Genomic DNA, 19,004 nt, shown 5'->3' with positions numbered 1-19,004 from the left:
CACAAGCAATACTATGGTTGAGATAAAGCAGGGGGAGGGCAGCTATAACTTGTGACCAGTAAAGACATTGAGTTACAGGGACACTAACAAGATGTATGGTCCAATGGTTCCATGGTTACAACGGAACAGAGCAGATGTAAAGGGGAAAAATACGGCAAACAGATTGATACTATGGTGGAGGGAGAGGGACAGAGGGGCTGGTGCTACTGACCTAGTACAATTGTCTTAGTTAAAGAGTTTTGTTTTGAGAGCTTTACAGAAGACACCGTATGAGACTTCATTTTGGAGTGACGTGGGCAACGCATTCCAGTTTTTGGGTGCTAGAAATTGGAAGCTGGAACGTCCCGCTTGTGCTCTTTTAAAGGTTGGGACTTAGATCAGGTTGGAATGGTGGGCACGAATGGGTCTGGTGGAGGTGATAGGAATTATTTTCTCAGATCTGTATGGGGGGCTGTAGGGGCGAAGCATTTATGTGTGATAGCCAGGTTTTTTAAATAGAATTTGCGCTTTAACTGGGAGTTAATGGGCATCCCTTCTTGCTTGTGAAAGATGTTCCCTCCTGCAAATACTCATTGCAGCTCTGAGTGAATTGTTTTGGGTAACTTGTAACCTGTTGAAGTTTTTGGCTGATTTTTTGAACCATGGACATACTGCTACACAAATGTTGAATATTAGGGCCACTCTAACCCTTTTCCCAGGGAAAGTGTTCTACGGGGTAATTTGAAACTGCTGTGGTTCTTTTCGGCTCCATTAGAAAATCGCATTTCATAAATGATTTTGAATTCTAAAATGGTCCTGTTGTATTTATTCATTGGCAGAACCTGTAAGCTCTAATCTGTGACCTCGAAAAATAACAACCACTGTGTACTTATCTCAGCACTGGCCTGAGATTGCAGATTCTGCACTAAATCACCAGCCACAGGGGTCTTTGCCGCACATAAAATGTTAACACACATTTTCTGCAATAGCAAGTTTTGAAGGCCATTTCGTTCTACCACTAAGTTTGATTATACTAACCTGTGCCCCAGTATTTATGGATTTGTTTTATTAAGCATTTAATTTCACAGTATCAGAAAGAGCTCCCTCCCCTTTTACAGTGCTACTATTGCAGCCGATAAGTGTGTTCCTTTAAACCGCAAACTGTGCTGGACTTGCATTTTTATTACATTATTCCTCCTTTTTATTAATTTATTAATAACAATCTTTTTGGGCCTCGCATTCCTTTTTAGCAACTTCATCTTTATGTATCCATATTTTTTCCAATCGTATCATGTCTCCCCCAATCTCCTCCCAACAATTTAGATCTTCCCCCACCCATACACACCCTGTCCCATCCTTTAGACATTAAATCCAGAACTCCTTATCATTTTCAACATCTACAGGCTGTGTAAGAACCCATCCATCAGGATGCTCCTCTTCATCTTTCCCCATTATTGTATTCCTACTCTTCATTTCAAAACCGTTTTTGGCAACACTCAAGGGTACCATCAGATGTCCTTCTTGCTTGTTAAAATATACTTTAAACATGTTCTTAATAACGCAGAAGGTGTTGAAAATGACCACCAACACAGGGACAGTCACTTGAAACAATCCAGAAAGCCAGGTGGGTCCCCATGCAAATATTCTGTCCAGCCAGTATCTTGCTTGCACTCCATTAACTTTGCTTGTCATCTTTCCCTGGAGTGTCTGTATCTCTTGTATGGCTGCACTGAGAGTACCATTAGAGGCATCACCGTCAGGTATGGCGGTTCAGCAGCTTGTCCCAAGCTTAGTGTAAACACCTCCTTCAATGGCTGTGAGGATGTCCAGCACAAATCGATTCTGAAGGTCCACTAACCGCAGAGCCCTCATTTCCTCCTTAATTGCATTTAAACCTTTTGCTGTTGTGCTCGCCGGTTGCAATAATTCGTATCTGGTTAGCTGCATCCATTTTGAATTTGTTGCAGCCTGTACTCCTGGAAACAACAGTGAAGTAAAACAAAGTAGCAGCCATGGAGAATAAACAATACTCATCTGGGATAGCAGCCAAGTTCTCTGCACTTTTTTTTGGAGAAATAATTATTTTCACGTTTCCTTGTCCATGCAATTTTTTGTTGCTCATTTTACTGCACCACTTTTCCCTGCAGTGCAATCTTAATTGGAGTGCTATTTCATGGCGACACTAGTGCAGTGCTCTGTAAGGTGACGAGAGCGCACACTCCAGTCCAGTCAGGCGGAAGTTGAGCAAATGCTTTGGATCCGCAGGCCCACCAAAAATACATTATTGCACCTGTTCCCTGCGTCAGCGCTGCATTCTTAACCACCTTGGCACAAGCCCAAATTAGTCCCCAGGAAAATGGACCCACTTGACCTGAAACACAAAGGGAATCGTGCAAAGCTCCTTATATCGACTGATTGATGTTTTTCATGTAACTAGGTGAAGGCATGCACATATTTTCCCCAAATTGCTCAGCAGCTGTCATTGACTTTAGCTGCCACATTTTGTTAAAAACCCACCAGTCCCTCAGCACGACACTGCATTATTCCACCCTCCCATGTGTCCCCATACCATACTGCTCCCTCTATTCTCATCAGTGGCCTTGCGTGACACCAGGGGATGCTTTGCCCTTCTTTAGTTGTGCACTGCAATCTTTTATGGTCTCATATTTGTAACTCCCCTTCTTCAGGACCTCTTGTCATGTATTCTACTACCTTGTGCCGCTTTTTCTATAATTTGTTGTTAATTTCACAAAATGATCTTCAAATACCTGCTTCCCTTCATCCACCCAATGGCCTGTTACCTTTTTACCTTGAAATAGACTTCTGGTCTTGAATAGGGACAAGTGCATCAGGCCTCCTGCTTCCTCATAAGACACTCCCTGGGGCAAGAAAACCTTGGGTGCTCCTACTAAGTGTGAAATGAGAGAGCAGACGTAGCATGTGCCATTTACTCTCTCTCTCCCTACATGCATCATTTTATCATAGCAGAGATTACCAGTTAATGAACTATGCTCCTCTTCGGTGCCATGGTGGAAGCCCTCCCCATTCATCATACTTCTTTTTTCCTGCTGTTTCTTTTCCCATCCATTTGTGTTTCACCTTTTCCTATTAATCCTACACTAAAACATATTAACATCATTACGCTCCAAAAAATGAAAGAGTTCCAAGACACTGAAAAGTTATTTTTATTTGCTAAACAGTTTCCATTAAAAACTTCATCATCACTCTCTTTTGCTGTTTTTTGTAAATACGGATAGCTGTACAAAAATTGAAAGAAAACTCCAAAATACTCCCCATTATGTCGTGCCTTGAGAAGTTAGGCTCTAGTCCTTGCAAACGTTGGTGGTGTGTATCCATCCTCGTCATCTTTCAAGCTTGACAGCAGTTGGTGTTGAATAGATGATGGTATGTAGGCGAGTGAAGCGCTATTCTTTCCACTTTCTTACGTTTGGATCACCCGATTGTCCAGATTGGTTTTTAGGGCTCCTCTGCAAGAAGATATATTTGAGGGACTTGGTAAGTTCTTTGACGTGCATATCAACTGCCCCCCCTGAATAGCAGAGGTAGAGTGAACGCCAGAGATTGTACGCGAGAGCGGAATTGGCGCATGCATTCACCACCCTGTAACAATCTCATGAGGAGTCAGATGGTGATCTCCTCCAGATGTATTTCTTAGCGTAAACAAAGCAAGAGGCAAGCAGTGCACCCATGGTTTTTCAAGTGTTTTCGTAAGCTTAGCCAATCTCATCTTAAACAGTCCATTCATTTTCTCTGCTAAACCGTTGGCTTGAGGATGGTAAACCGTGCATAGTTTATACTTTATCCCCAGGAGTGTTGTGATTTCCTTTATTACATCATTGGCAAAGTGCTGGCCATTATCAGAACGAATTTCATCTGGAATCCCCCACCTCGGCAACACCTCCCTCACCAGAAATTTACCTGCAGAGTGGGCATCATTGTGGGCACATGGACCTGCCTCAAGCCAATGTGAAAATGGACACACAACTACAAGCAGGTACTTGTAGGAAGTACACCTTTCCTGCATATGTTAATGTTAATGTTAAAGGACATTTGTACTGCGCACTATCACCACCGGAGCGGTCCCCTGGTGCTCTGGCAGCTCTGAAAGAGGAGGGGAGGTTGAGTTAGTGGGAGGAGGCAGGAAAAGTGCAAGAGAGCAGTGATGTGCTGTTGGCGGCCACAGCCCAGTGGGTCCGTTGGCTGGGCCTGGGGTGTTTGCAGCCGGGAGTCATTGTGTAATGTTGTGCAAGACTATGTGTGTTTTTGTTTTGTTGTTGAAATGTAGTGAAGTTTGTGCGGTTTGTTGTGCTGTAAATTTTGGATGTGTTTGGTTTGGAGTTTGAGAGGTGCATGCAGAAAGGGAAATTGTTAGTAGGGTTGGTTAGTTTGCGTCTCTATCCTGAATTCAGGCGCTCGGCTTGCGCAGTCTCCCCTGGTGCGACTCTGTCCTGATCTGGGTCTGACTGGCATACAAGTTTCCTTACTCCTCTGGCCCCCACCTCTAACATGCTCTCTCATAGCTCCCCTTATCCTCTCTTCATACTCCTGTGGCCAGTGCACCTGCCAATGTCAACCTCTCAGGTAGAGTGGTGATTGCCAATATCTTGACAATTCCACACCACTGTGGTACCTGGCGGTAACTAAGGGACGGGCAAAAGTGTTGGTGGGATTGTCTGGGGGAGTTGGCTCAGTCTTTGTGCGTGCCGCCTGTGTTCCAGTCTATCTGGTGTCACCTGTCCAGGTGCCGTGGGAGCTACCTTCTCAGGTCGGGGATGTCTGTGTCCTTTCCGGATTAGTCATCCTTTTTCCGGTTTCGGTTTCCAGATTCAGTCTGTGGTGTTGAAGAGCCAGGTTTTTAGTGATTTCCTGAATTTTAGGTGATCTTCAGTGTTTCTTATTTCTTTTGGGATGTTGTTCCAGGTTTTTGTGGCTAAGTGGTAGAAGGAGGTGCCTCCAAGTTTTTTCTTAAGGTATGGTTTGAGTTCCAGGCGGATTTCGTTGCTTGATCGGAGGGGTCTCGTTGGTTTGTAGACTGTTATTTTCTTTTGTAGGAATTGTGCTCCATGTCCGCTGATTGCCCTGTGCGTTATGCACATTGTTTTGAAGGTGATGCAATGTTTTACTGGGAGCCAGTGTCGTGTTTTTAGGGCTGGAGTGATGTGGTCTCTTCTGGATAGTTTGAGGAGTAGAAGGAATGGAACATAATATCAACATAATCGATATGCAAGTGCCGGAAGGTGCCTTCCAGTTGAGGCAATGTTCCCTGTACAACTCTCAATGTATGACCTGGGCAGGTCATGCAGTTATTTACATACTAAGTGACATATTCAAACAGATTTGGCACAAACCAGTCTTCACCTATCCCTGCAAGCGAGGTTCTGCAGTGCTCTGCGCGGAATGCTGAGTTACTCCATAGCAGGGAAAAGCAGGAAGCTAAGCGTAACTAACGCCGTTGCTAGGGAGTAGTTCTTTATATATCGGCGGCCATATTGGAGTGGCATGCGAAATCGCACTGGCCGAACAGATGATCTAGGAGCCAGTAGGCTTTCCAAATATACATACAAAACAATTTAGGAGGATGCAATCGATCTATAGGTAATAGTGGCCTAATTGGGTGACATGTCGATAGTGGTTGCCATGGTAACCAAAAACGAAATCTCAACTCGTGTGACCATGTCTGCATATGTGTAAACGTGCTGAAATGTGAATAAATAACCACAGGCATTTCAGAAATTACATAGTAAACAAAATAATTAGATGTAATGGATCTTTGTGTGGTCCTAGTTTTGTTAAAGCAGCGTGCTGCTGGTGCCCATATGTGACATTGGGGCTCCGCCACAACGCATCTGAGTAGTATCTCACAGCTTCGATCTTGGTTAGTTAAACAAATATATGGAACAAGAACACCTCACATTTGTCAGACCAAATTGGATATAACTTGCATATAAAAGTTACACACATTGTGCACCTGGTTTGTTCACCATGACTCGCTAGAGCCGCATTGCACAGATGATCGTGAATAAACATCTTATGTATTTTTAACATTTCCTGGTGCTATAACATAATTATGCCAAAGTCCCAGACATAGGATCTTGGGTTACAAAAATATCATGATAGCGCACTCCCCCACAGTGTAGGGAGGCATGGGTAACAGTTACCCTTAAAAGCCAGTATGCAAAAACTGGGTACCTGGAATGTAAAATATGGCGCAGAAAGGTTATAATACATAGGTGAAGCCGTGGTCTTTAGACGTAGTGTTGTATGGCTGGTATGGGAGGCCCAATGTTATGCAAATAAATCACATGAAGGACTTCCATTCCACGGAGATGTTGAGTCCTGTTCGCACAGTGTCCAATTTGTGTACCCATCGCTGTTCAAGTTGGGTCAAGATTCTATTTAAGTCACCTCCCCTCTTAGCCGGGGTCACCTTTTGTAGGATGAACCATCTTTCTTTCCTTTCTTTCCAATTATCGAATGCGTGGGCGGACCCACGCAGGCGCTTCCCCATCCAAAAAGATGATGTACACCTACCCCACCAATCTTACACACAGCCCTCACATTCTCATAACTCCTCCCACCGTTTGTGTAAGGAAAAATTTGGTAAAAAATCCAATTCATGCATTTTATTGTACCTGATATAAAATTCTAAAATAAGGTACCAAGAAACTGAGTGTCTGTATCCAATTGTTTTGACCACAGGGTGCGAAGGAGAATGCAAAGGTGATCCCCCTTTTGACCTATTCAATTGTATCCTTGTCTTTAAGTAGCCCTCCTTGGCAGAATAGGTTCCTCACCAGGAGCCCAAATTCATAAATCACTGTACAGGAGTCCATCCTCCCAGTACACAGTGAACAGGCCAAATGCCTCGCCCTTCGCCTGCTGCTATGCCTGCTTCCACAGACTCGTCAGAGTGGGACACTCTTTCTGGGCTGTGAAGAAGTCAGTCTGACCTGGGCCCCCAGCTGATGCAAACTCATCCAGCTTGGGCAGGCCTTTCTGCGCCCACCTGGTCCTCCACCTCAGGTTGAGGCCCTGCGCCAGGCAACTCTGAAGTCACTGAGTACCCTGCTACCAAAGTAGGGTCCTCAGTGGCTACTAGCCCCTCTCCCGCAGGAGTAGGCAACTGAGTAGTCTGCCGAACTGGACTAGGAGCTACCGGCCACGCTGGTCCTTCCAACCAACCCTCTGGAAGCACTCCAGGAGCTAAGACTCTCAGAGTGTTCAATCTGGAGCTCTCTTTGGCCCTCAATCGGGTAGCCGCTGCAACTATTTTGGCATCAGGAAGATCATTACCCAACAGACATGGGACAGGGATGGAGTCTTTCAGCGCTACATGGCCCTGGGTCGATTCACCTCACCAGTTGAACTCTACTATCTCCAAGGGGCACTTACTCTTTCTGTCAAACACACTGACGCACAAATCAGGCCATCAATATACTGGCCTGGCTGTATCCACTGCCATGTGACAGAAGTGACGCTAGCCGCAGTGTCTCGGACCGGAGGAGTTTGTTGTCCATTGATATACACATGTTCTAGATAGAGTTTAGAATTATTGGGAACTGGGGTCTCTTCTGGAGACCCGGTACCATTCCCACTGAGTGTAACCAATCCACATTCGGCCACTCCCTGGCCTAGTGGGAAGTCCTACTCTAAGAGGCCCACACTAATGATGGCCTCTTCCACAATTCCAACATTCACTGTGGCTTGCTTGGGTATGCCCTAGCTAGCAGGATCTCCTTTCCTATGGCCCAGCTCCTTACACACGAAACAATCTTTGGATGGTAATAACGCAAGTGTCCCAGTGTTAGGGGTGCCTGCGCTCTTCTTTTCGGTGTGCATGGCTGAACTGGAGTTTTGGGATTTCCCTTTGTTCTTTTGGCAACCTGACTTCAAATAGGATTGGGTTGGACCTTTGTCCTTCCCATTCTTGTTTACTTTTCTGTCCTCTGATTTCTCTTCCGGTTTTGGTGTGCTCCCCTGAGACTTTTTCTGGACTCAAGTATTTACAAACCTGTCAGGAGCATTTGCAAGCTCCCCAGGGTCTGTGATAGTCTTGTCCACAACATTCTGGTGTAGTTCAACTTCACAATTTTTCAATATATGCTAAACAGCAATCACATTGTGCATCCCTTTAAATGTGCCAACTTTGTTACCAGCCACCCACTCTGCTCAGATATTTCAACGACAAGTGTGTGAACGCTTTAAATGTATGCCCACTTTTCTTTCCGAGCTCTCTGAAACTCTTGAGATACTGGTCTGGGGTTTTACAGAACTTCCCGAGGAGGGCTGCCTTCATGCTTTCATAAACAGGCTTTTCCTCAGGAGTTAGCTGAAGAATTGCATCAGTCCCTCGTGTCGGTAAGTGACTCATCAGGGCTGCACCCCGCAGTATCTCATCCACCTCCTGTAGGTGGAAAGCCAGCTCAAGCCTTTCACACCAATCAAGAATATCCTTCCCCACTTCATAATCCTGCACTAAGTCTTGGGGGATGTGCCGCCAGGGCTTATCCCAGGCACTCTGGTTTGAGCCAGTACTTCTGCTTTCGCTAGTGGTGGATCTGTTAGCCTCCTTCTGCTCTTCAAGCGCCAGCTTGCGTAGCTCTATGGTGACCTTGACCCTCTGTTTCTGTTCCTCTAGCGCTAGTCTTGTCTCATCAAGTAGGAGCTTTCTAGCCGCTACCTTATTAACAGCTGGAACAATTACTGGGCAACTTAGAGACTTTGCTGAGGTCTGGGACCTGCGGGATGGCGCATTAGCCCCTGTCCTCACTGACACTTTTGAATGTTAAGAAACCACACTTGCCCCCCGGCAGGATGATTGGCGAGAAACACTGCTCATGTGGTCGTCCTTGTCATTTTCCCCCCTCCGGAAGGTCTTGTCCTTTTGGGTATATGGGGCCTAGCGTGTCCCCTGGTGTCTTCTCCCCAACCACCCTCTGTTCCCTGAGAGACGTTTAGGGGAGGGATCTTGCTTCCCCCTTGGAAATCCTGGCCTTCCTTCACTGGCGGAAGCTGTAAGCAAACTGTACCTTCAGCCGGGGTCCCAATGAGTCCTTCTTCTTGGTAATTTGAAAGCCATCAGATGATCTACCAAAAGAGGGGCTCAGCCCTCTTTTAAAGCCAAAAGGGCCCCAGTGATTGGTGCAGGCTAAGCCTACCTTAATGAACCAACCCTGGGTCGCCATCAACAATCTTCTGTTTTCCGCTGAGGTCATAACGAGAGTGCTTTGCAACAGGAAAGGTAAGGGGTGACAACATGTACTACTAAGTCCCACCCATCTTCCTGTCTGTTATGGATCAAAGTGTCTCTCTGGTTAATTGAGCTCTCTGTGACTCTTGATCAAAGTGCTGTTCTCCCTTGAAGTTTGTGGCAAGAACAGACTTCTGTCTTCATAAAATCACATACTTCTTCCCTCTGAGAGGGGGTTCCCTGCAGTAAACAGTTGTCCCCTGACATGCCATTCACTGCCCTTCATACAGAGGGGTGGGAGCTAGGTTCAAGTTGACACATTGCATATCAAAGAGGTGTCAGTGTCCTGCCCCCTTTTGTCATTTCTGCACTCAGGCCTATCGCAAGCCTGTTTCAATTAACTCTCATCAGTATGCGTGGCCACCAACAGAACTTTAGACAGGGCAGATCCATGGGGCCTTTGATATTTTAATTAGGTGCTTTGATGTACTCGTGGCTGTCACATTCCAGCTGTACTCGTGGCTGTCACATTGTACTCACCTGTAGGCTCTGTCCCCTCCCCGGAGTACACTTGACTATGTGTTTGTGGTGCAGTGAGCAGAGGAAAATGTGTGCCGATTAGCCCCAAACATTTGCTGAGGTTCATCTCCCATTCATTTTCATTACAAAACTTCAAAAAAGCCCAGGCTGGTTGGATTCCTGACCCTTGCCTCCTATGGCCACCCACCCTCCATCTTCCACTCTCTCTCCTCCTTCTCCCCTGTCACACCAGATGAGGTTACCAGCGTTGTCTGCTCTATGAAGGTCCCCACCAAGCAGGTTTTCCATTGCTCCTTCAAAACCATAAAGGACAACATTGGCTCTCTTGCCCCTGCACTTGCTGATTTCTGCAAGCACTCTTTTGCTACTCAATCTTTCCCCTCTTCCCTCAAGCACTCCCTTATGTGCAAACTCCTGAAAAAACCTTCAGTAGACCCGACTTGTCCAGCCAACTACCGCCCTATTTCTATCACCACCTTCCTCGGGAAATGCCTGGAAAAGCTGGCCTACCCCCAACTTACTGTACTCACTGAACCTGTTGGCGGTCTCTGCGACCATCAATCTGGATTTCGAGCATCCAAAGGCACGGAAACTGCTCTCCTGAAAACCCATGAAGAACTGCTTGCATCTCTGGATTCTAACTCTCTAGCTGTTCTCATTCTACTCAATCTCTCCTCTGCCTTTGACACGGTTAACCACTACATCCTCACGAAACAGCTCTATGATACCCGGGGTATCTCGGGGCAGTCACTGGACTGGCTGACCTCCTTCCTAATTGACCATTCGTCCCAGGTTATTCTGGGCACCTTCTCCTAACCTACGTCTTTCTCCACTTGTGGTGTCCCCCAGGGATCCAACCTCTCCTCCTGGCTCTTTAACACTTAGCTTGCTCAACTGGCACTCCTCATTTCCTCCTACTCCCACAACTTCCAGTGCTATATGGATGACACACAACTCTTTTTCAAACTTCCTGCTGACCCTCTTGCATCTTCCATCATCCTGGACTGCCTATCTTCCATCCAGTCCTGGTGCAACTCCAACGATCTCTGCCCCAATGCCAGCAAGACTAAGATCCTTCCTATTGGGACCCCTGCTCCCTCTTTCTTCCCCTCATTCTGGCCATCCTCTATGCCCCTTCTCCTTCATCCGATTCTAGAAACTTTGGAGTCATCTTCGACTCCTCCCTTTCCTTCCTCCCTCAAATTCAGGACATTGCCAAGAAGTCCAACTTTCAACTCTTCCTTCTCAAAGAAATTCTCTCTTTTCTCTCTTTCCCCCAGAAGCTCAATGTTACCAGAGCTCTGGTTCTCTCTAGGCTAGACTACTGCAATAGCCTTCTCTTGAATCTACCCTCTTCCTCTCTACGACCCCTCCAGCTAATCCAGAATAGGGCAGCAAGGCTTATCCTTGGCCTCAAGCCCAGGGACAGCATCTCTCCTGCCATAAAGATTCTTCACTGGCTCTCGGTTACAGCAAGGATCAAGTTAAAATCCCTCTGCATCATCCATAAGGCTGTCTGGATGTAGAGGAGCAGATGTATACGTCCGTAGAAGATCCCCCTACCTCCTTTGTATTTGAGACATGAGACCATGCTTTGTCTGACTCCAGCTATTGTACCAATACCGCAGCGAGTATTTGGAAGGAGATATCCATTCTGACAACCGTATCGAATGTACCCATGAGGTAATGATGGCCTGCAGGAGGAACTCCCTGAAGGAATATGAGAAAGAGCTGACAAAATGAATGATTGACATCATAAGAAAGGATGTATGTATCCTAGAGGAGAAAGGACGAAGTAAAGAATCACATGAACCTTAAAGTGTAAAAGAAGAAGATTACACAGTAAAAAGCTCTGCAGAAATCAGAAGCATGAAGAATGTACAGACGCTGAAACGCAAGATAGATAAAGTCATCTTATAGGATAGCTATAAGGAGTGAATAGAATGCAGGCGGAGCCTTCATTGTATAGAAACTGGAAATTGGTATCATGGAATAAAAAGCCAAAGAATCATTGAGAAAGAATTCAAAGCTGTGTCGCAGAAGAATAGCAGGCTAGTGGAGCTGCGTTGGGAGGCTGTCTGGCCTAAAGTCAAGAACTGAGAAGTTGAGGTCAGCTATCTACTCTGAAGAAGAACGAGGGTGCAGAGGATGAATCCTCTCATGTTGAGGTGCAAGGAAGAACACAAAATATACCAAGTCTTAATTAGTTTAAAGCATTTAAAAGCTGCAGAATGGACCAAATCGTGGTCTCTTGTCATGTGAGTCAAGGATGGAAATAGATTTTGCACTTGGAGTTCCAGATATGAGAGCGAGTGCTCTCACTCCTGTGCATTCCCAGGACGAGAATACTCTTCAAGACCAAATACAAAGACAATTTCATGGTAGAAGGCATGGGTGATGAGAGATGTTGGGCTAATTGGGTGGTGAGCTAGCTTCATGTCCTATCTCACTGCACCTGGTTCTTGGCTTACGTGCTGCTAATTGAACCGACTGTTCTAGACATGGTAGTGATTTGTCTTAAAATGACACGTATGAAGAGGTAGGTATAATTTGTCCACCTCATATTGGACAGCCAATAACAATCGTAACTCCTATATGATTGTATATCTAGATGTGTCCCTTAACCAATCCCGAACCTTGAGAGGCTTTTCACTATTGTCGCGTAGTATGACATCACTTTGACACATAAAGAAGTATATAAATGTATTTTTGTGGAACTCGCTGAGAAAATTAGCATATGTCTGTCGATGTTCATTGTACACTCCCTGTTTTAGATAACCGTTAATAAAACAGTAACTTGGCATCTTCTTGAGTTTGTCCGGTTATTTGAACTCAGAATTATTGTGGTGTAACATCCAGTAACAGATGCACATTCCAAGGGCCATAAGCTCATGGGGCCAGGGACCACGCTATCTGCAACATGCATTTACTAAATACTCTCCGTCTAGACCTCTACGTTCCTCTGGTACCAACTCCCTGTGTGTCAAGCGTTTCACTAAACAGAAGGCCAGAGGCCGATCTCTTTCCTCAGCTGGCTCCCTCTTGTGGAACAGCCTCCCCCTTCCTCTTCTCTTGAGCCGGATCGCCTCAAATTCCGGAAGCTCCTCAAGACCTTCCTGTTCACCTCCTTCTTCCCACCTCTGTTAATCCCACAGACGCTGTTATTCGTGACCAGGTCCCTTATCTGTCCTTCAGGGCCCTGGCCTCCCACACCCAATCGCCTTCAGCCTCTGCCTACCCACAGCACTTGCCTTAGCACTCACTGGCCTCGCCACTATAGGCCTGCATTTACCCATGTATATTTTCACAGTGGAAAGTTCCCTAGCACTTCCGACACTTGGCACTTTCACCTGCTGCTCACTCACGAGCATGGGCACTCCAGCACTTACCCCCCTCTCCCTCTTCGCCTCTCTGCAATTGCACGCTCTGAATGCTCACAAGGCCTAGTAGGTTCGTCTTTATCTTCCAGTGTGTTAATTTTTTTCTATCCCATGTTCCATCCCAGTTGCCCTCTGGGCGCTTTTATACACGCTTTGAGGCACAATTTACTTGTTGCATAAGCACCTTACAAATGCACAGTAAATAAATAGCTGGCTAGCAGGTGGTGCCGCAGACCTTGCCTGACCCATGCTTTAGGAACTCACTTGCTCTGAACTAATACTAGCCGCAGCTCGCTACTGCTCCGTGCACAAGTACAGTATGGCGGTTGGCATCCGCCAACAGGACAAAATGTTGATGCTTTCCCTTGGCCACCTGCCGTGTGGATCTTGTTCTGTTTGCCAATTTACTAAAAAACTCAAGGAGTTTAAAATCGGGCAAAAAATTTGGACCCTCTCCTCTATGACAAATTGCAAAACTAAACAGGCAGTTTACTGCTTTCAATGCCCCTGTGGGCTTCGATATGTCAGACAAACCTCTCGACCAGTCCACATTAGAATTTCTGAGCATCGCTCAAGAATCAGGTGCCGGAAAGAATCTGCACCCCTGGTCAGTCATTACATGGAATTTCAGCACTCCGCCAATGATATATTTTGGTGGATTTTGGACGTGGTAAAAAACACTCCCAATGTGTCCCAATGTCTTCTTCAGAAGGAGGCACAATGGATTTATCGTCTTTCCACTCACATTAATGGTCTTAATGAGGATTTTCTTCCAATATCCTAAGCTACCTTTCCTTCCATCTTCTCCCCTTTTGTTGTCACTATGATCTGATCGTTTTACTGCAGACTGTGACTGCTGTCTCAGTCTGACACTAACATTATTCCATCTTTCTCATCCATTTATCAGCTGCCTTCCCAACAATTGGTTCTCAATTTTTCCAATTTTACTTCCATCACACCTATTTTTTGTGGGGCCCGTTAACTGTGCTCTTCTCGCCTGTGCACCCGCACAGTGCAGGGCCTTTCCGCCCACTTTTGTGGAGCCATTTATTATTATTTATTTGCGCTCATTTCACACAGTGCGGCACCTTACCGCCCATTTCTCTGTTGCAGCAGAGTGCCTCAACCACTTTCCTCTTTACATTCATTTTTCCAGGGATTATTTTCCCCGTTCTCTGACTGACCTAATCAGTGCCAGCTGTGTTCTTTACATCCAGTCTGTGGCTCTCATGGCCACCTTCACCATGACTCAACGGTCCTCTCCCCCACAGAGCCCCTCCCATGACTGCAGAACAGCTTGTATGCATGGTTCACGGGCTGGGCTTTTGCCCAACCAATCACAATCGCCGACTTGGAGGCACGTCAGCTTCCAGCCAATCCAGTCACATTAAGGTCTAGCACCAATAGGACGAGGTCTTTGAGACCAACGCCCTCGCCGGAACTAGCAGTTCCATGCTTCTTTGCATCTTACACTTACATGCGCATCTGAGCGTCTCCGCAGAGCAGCACGAAAAGAGCCATCAGACGATAGCTCGGGACTTCCAGAGGTAAGAAAATCAACGATTTCCAGCCTCGTACCGTTCACAAGGATGAGGTTCGCACTGCTCATGCTGCATGAAATAAAAGCCGGGCAGCTTTTACTTAGTAATTTTTTTCCTCCTTGTCCCTTTTCAGAGGCAGCACTCAACGCTTCCTCTTTGCGACTTCTAGGCGGCAACACAGTATTCTCCACCCCTAGCCGGTACCTCAGCCATCATATAGCGGGGTCCTTCCTCTCCACCCCATGTGAGGTAGGCTTATGTTGAATTCTTACTGCAATTCGAAGCACTTTTTGTTCTTTTCGCATTCCAAACTTGAACATGTGTACACCTGTACACCCTTTTAGGTCAACCCCTGATGTTACTCCACGGACCTTAGGAATTCTCCCTACATGCTCTGTTGAAGGCAACTGTTTGGATCAGATTCAATCAAGAAAACAACCTTTTTTTGCAACCATTTCCAGAAAGGTAGCCCTTTAATGCGTTCTCCACGCTTTTTTAAACCATATCACACTGCATAGTATCAGCCTCGTTTCTTATTACTTTTCTCTCTTCACTTTTAGAGAGCGTGTTTTCCAATGTGACCCTTTCTTTGATGTAGCTACACCGTGGATCACCCCGGTTCCACTCTTCCAGACGCCCAGTACTGGGTCTCTTTTGCCCACAACGCACCTGGTTTTTTCTACTCATCTGCAGCTAATTATTTAGGTAAATTTTGTTGCCATTGGGTATTTGAATGTCTCTTAGAGCAATCTGGGTAGTTTTAAAGAAGGAGGATTGTCCCCTTCACACTATTTATTTATTTTCTTTATGTCTGCTTCCCCAAAGGGTCCAGTTGTTGTGAGGTATTTCGCCCTGAGGAAGGCAACTTTCACTATGCCATGGAATTTTTGCCTAGACAGGTGGCACCTTTGCTGAAACGTGGTCTAACGATGTCAATTTGAACTTTTATTTGTTTTTTCAGTACCAATTATTTGGCACGCACACGTAGGCAGACCTGTCAACAAAATACTGGAAACAGAACAATTCTGACTCTGCCATTTTCTTCTGAAAAACGATTTTTGCAGTGGCCATTTATAAAGCCATTAAAATTAAGAGTGTTGGCTTACAATTAGGTCATTGTCAACTACTGGCAGCTTATGTGTCTAGTTTCCTCTAGTATTTTTCTCTTTTTTTGCTAAAACAAGTTTGAAGAAAAACTGATATTTGAATTCTTGTCTTTTTCTCTATTATAGTTCGTTCGTTTACTATCATTTACTTGTCAAACAATGAACCTACATGTCTTTATATTTATTTGCTTTCGCATCATGTCTTTAATTGTTCACAAAGTATTTATGTATAATTTTTCTTGTTAAATAAACATCATAAAACCTTTTTACAAACTTGAGACTACCCTGATTGCTTTCAGAGTTCTCTATTACCCACAAATACATGATACCATAATGGTACACTTAGTGAAATAATTTGCCATTCGAACTGAGAATTGTAATTCCAGCAGTACGGTCTTCTTTGCTTTAGATGCTTTCCCTATGTCTGCATGAGACAACAGAGCTAAAAAATAATGAGCTCCCTCTTATGTCAGTAAGCAAGCTATTAACCAGTGATGGCGTCATAATTCACTGGACTCGCTTGACTTGTAAAGAATGCAATGTACCTGTATTTCTGGAGCTTCACCATCACCAGCGCACCAGTCACTCCTGATGTGGCCTAGTGCTCTTACGGCCTACGCATCTCAGAGCAGTTGGGTGGCAAGCTTTCGCGCTCGGAGATAGTAGGCCTTGTTTCAGCCCTGCGGTGATCGTGTCGCACGCCCCTGACACGTGCACCACACAGGCGTGCCTGTGAACTGTCAAAACGTGAGACGGGTTGCGCCGGTGCCTAAACCACCCGTCAGCCACTGCTTGGGATATTAGCTTTGAAAACAGAGTGTAGGCCTTAGGTCGCTCACAGACGCCACTCACAGGATTTCCTCAGGCACCTTGGACCACAGTGGGCATGGCACAACAATTCCGTCCTCGTCGCCAACTTTTGTTGGATGCGGAATGAGAACGCAACACAGGCAATCCGTTATTACTTTTATTTATGCGTAAACTTAACAGAAACTTACACGTTAACCAACCCCATTGAATTCCTGTTAATTCCCCCAACTGTCACTTAACTGAACCTTCGTTCCCCAATATTGTGAGGTACGCGCAGGTGCCATGCTGCGCAATTGCAACAGCAGCTTACATGCTCAGCAGATAGAGCTAGTGAACGGATGAGCCTTGTGGAGCCCATCAACTAACATAGAGAGGGATGCCTTCACTTCCAGAAGAAGCCTTCTGAAACAGTGAACATTGCTGTAATTAGTAGTAAAAAATAAAAGTAGCAGATCTTAATTCCCATTAGTTCCGGCTCACTTTGACCTCTGTACATGGCTAGTGGGCCCAGAAGCTAGGATAGTATAACACAAGCCCTGACATTCAGTGAAACAACTTTAGTTAGGGGAGAGTTAAGGTGATTAGATGTAGTGCAACAAAACCCTTGAAATTCAGCTCGTGTGGGAAGTCATGACCATCTTAACTTTGTACCTCCGACCGGCCACCCCCCCCGTCCCCCCTTACAAAGCCCATGAGCACATTTATGATATCACAGAATGGATTCACCATGGCATTATGCCATCATGGGGACATCACCAGGAGGGAAGGCGCTGCCCAGGTAAGATGGCAATCACTTCCCACATCTGCTAAATTTAAATGGTTTTGTTGTGATAACCCTCTCTTAACTAAAGTTTTTTCACTGAATATATATTAATCCATCCAAAACAGCGGCCCCTGTTGTTATTGCTTAATTCTATTTTTCCAGCAAGTGTCAATGAGCAGGGAGATGAGAGACAGGAATCATTCATGTAATTTTAAGCAACATGGATTATAAAAATCCATATTTGTACTATTCAGTGCAGTGACTTTACTGCTTTGAATTTCTAGAGCATTTAATAGTTCTATACCATATAACGTATATTCTGTGGCCAGAGTCTCTCCTCAGACAGCAGGAGAATGGACAAGAGGTGTTTACTTTTAACCAACTGCATACCCCAGTTATATTGCGATTTGTATAAATCAAGAAATCTAATGTTTCAAGCTTTTACATGTATGTTTGTGTTCTTCCTCCCTAGCTCCCTTCAGGCCAGCTGACACAAAGAGCATGGTTCGCTTCGATCGCTACGGGGATGGGATAGGACGCTACAACATATTTAACTTTCAGAAAGTGGACGGCCGCTACAGATATGAGAAGGTGGGCTACTGGGCTGAAGAGCTGACCCTGAACACAAGCCTCATCCCCTGGGCCAAGAGCTCAGTGCCCGTCTCGCAATGTAGCGACCCTTGCAAGAAGAACGAGATGAAGAGCGCGCAACCTGGAGACATGTGCTGCTGGATCTGCATCCCGTGCCAGCCTTACGAATACCTTCTTGATGAGTTCACCTGCAAAGACTGCGATCTGGGCTACTGGCCCAATGAGACGCTCAATGGTTGCTACGAGCTTCCACAAGAGTACATTCGCTGGAAAGACGCATGGGCCATTGGGCCCGTCACAATCTCCTGCCTGGGTTTCATCTCCACACTCTTTGCCTTTGGGGTCTTCGTCCGGAATAATAACACCCCCATCGTGAAGGCATCTGGCCGAGAGCTCAGCTACACCCTCCTCACAGGAGTCCTGATGTGCTACAGTATGACTTTCATCTTCATCGCAAAGCCCTCTACAGAGGTCTGCACGTTGCGCCGCCTCGGACTGGGCACATCATTTGCTATCTGCTATTCTGCACTGCTGACCAAGACCAACCGCATTGCTCGAATCTTCAGCGGGGTGAAGGATGGGGTGCAACGGCCGCGGTTCATCAGCCCTGCCTCGCAGGTGGTCATCTGCATGGCACTCATCTCCTGCCAGCTGATCATTGTGGTGATATGGCTACTGGTGGAGGCTCCTGGCACAAGGAAAGAGACGGTTCCAGACAAGCGCTATGTGGTCACTCTCAAGTGCAACAACAAAGACTCCAGCATGCTGGTTTCCCTTACGTACAATGTGCTCCTGATCGTGCTGTGTACGGTCTATGCCTTCAAGACGAGGAAGTGCCCAGAGAACTTCAACGAAGCCAAATTCATTGGCTTCACAATGTATACCACATGCATTATTTGGCTCGCGTTCCTGCCAATCTTCTATGTCACCTCTAGTGACTACCGGGTAAGCATCTCATGTGCGTGGTAGAGCATGGAGGTATGCTTTATATCAAGATACCAGTCAAGGGATTCTGCATGATGTGATGTGGGGCGTACCTGATAGGTGTGCTTCTCTCTCTCTCTCTCTCTCTCTCTCTCTAAT

The 19,004-nt window shown here is 45.8% G+C and overlaps 1 protein-coding gene across 6 annotated transcripts in view; it reads left to right on the top strand.

Annotated features, from left to right (window-relative positions):
• GRM2 (glutamate metabotropic receptor 2) overlaps positions 1-19,004 on the top strand; it is an 833,735-nt gene that overhangs the window by 696,543 nt on the left and 118,188 nt on the right. For 5 of the 6 annotated variants that reach the window (XM_069644036.1, XM_069644034.1, XM_069644032.1 and 2 more), the window contains one exon: positions 17,803-18,866. The exons of the other annotated variant lie outside the window; for it this stretch is intronic. In XM_069644036.1, the coding sequence (XP_069500137.1) occupies positions 17,803-18,866 (1,064 nt within the window). The remainder of the gene's footprint in view (positions 1-17,802; positions 18,867-19,004) is intronic. 6 annotated transcript variants of the gene reach the window in all.

The sequence above is a fragment of the Ambystoma mexicanum genome, chromosome 2p, assembly GCF_040938575.1.
Source record: "Ambystoma mexicanum isolate Mex_15411 chromosome 2p, UKY_AmexF1_1, whole genome shotgun sequence".
Taxonomy (NCBI): domain Eukaryota; kingdom Metazoa; phylum Chordata; class Amphibia; order Caudata; family Ambystomatidae; genus Ambystoma; species Ambystoma mexicanum.
This window is presented reverse-complemented; position numbering and strand designations above follow the sequence as displayed.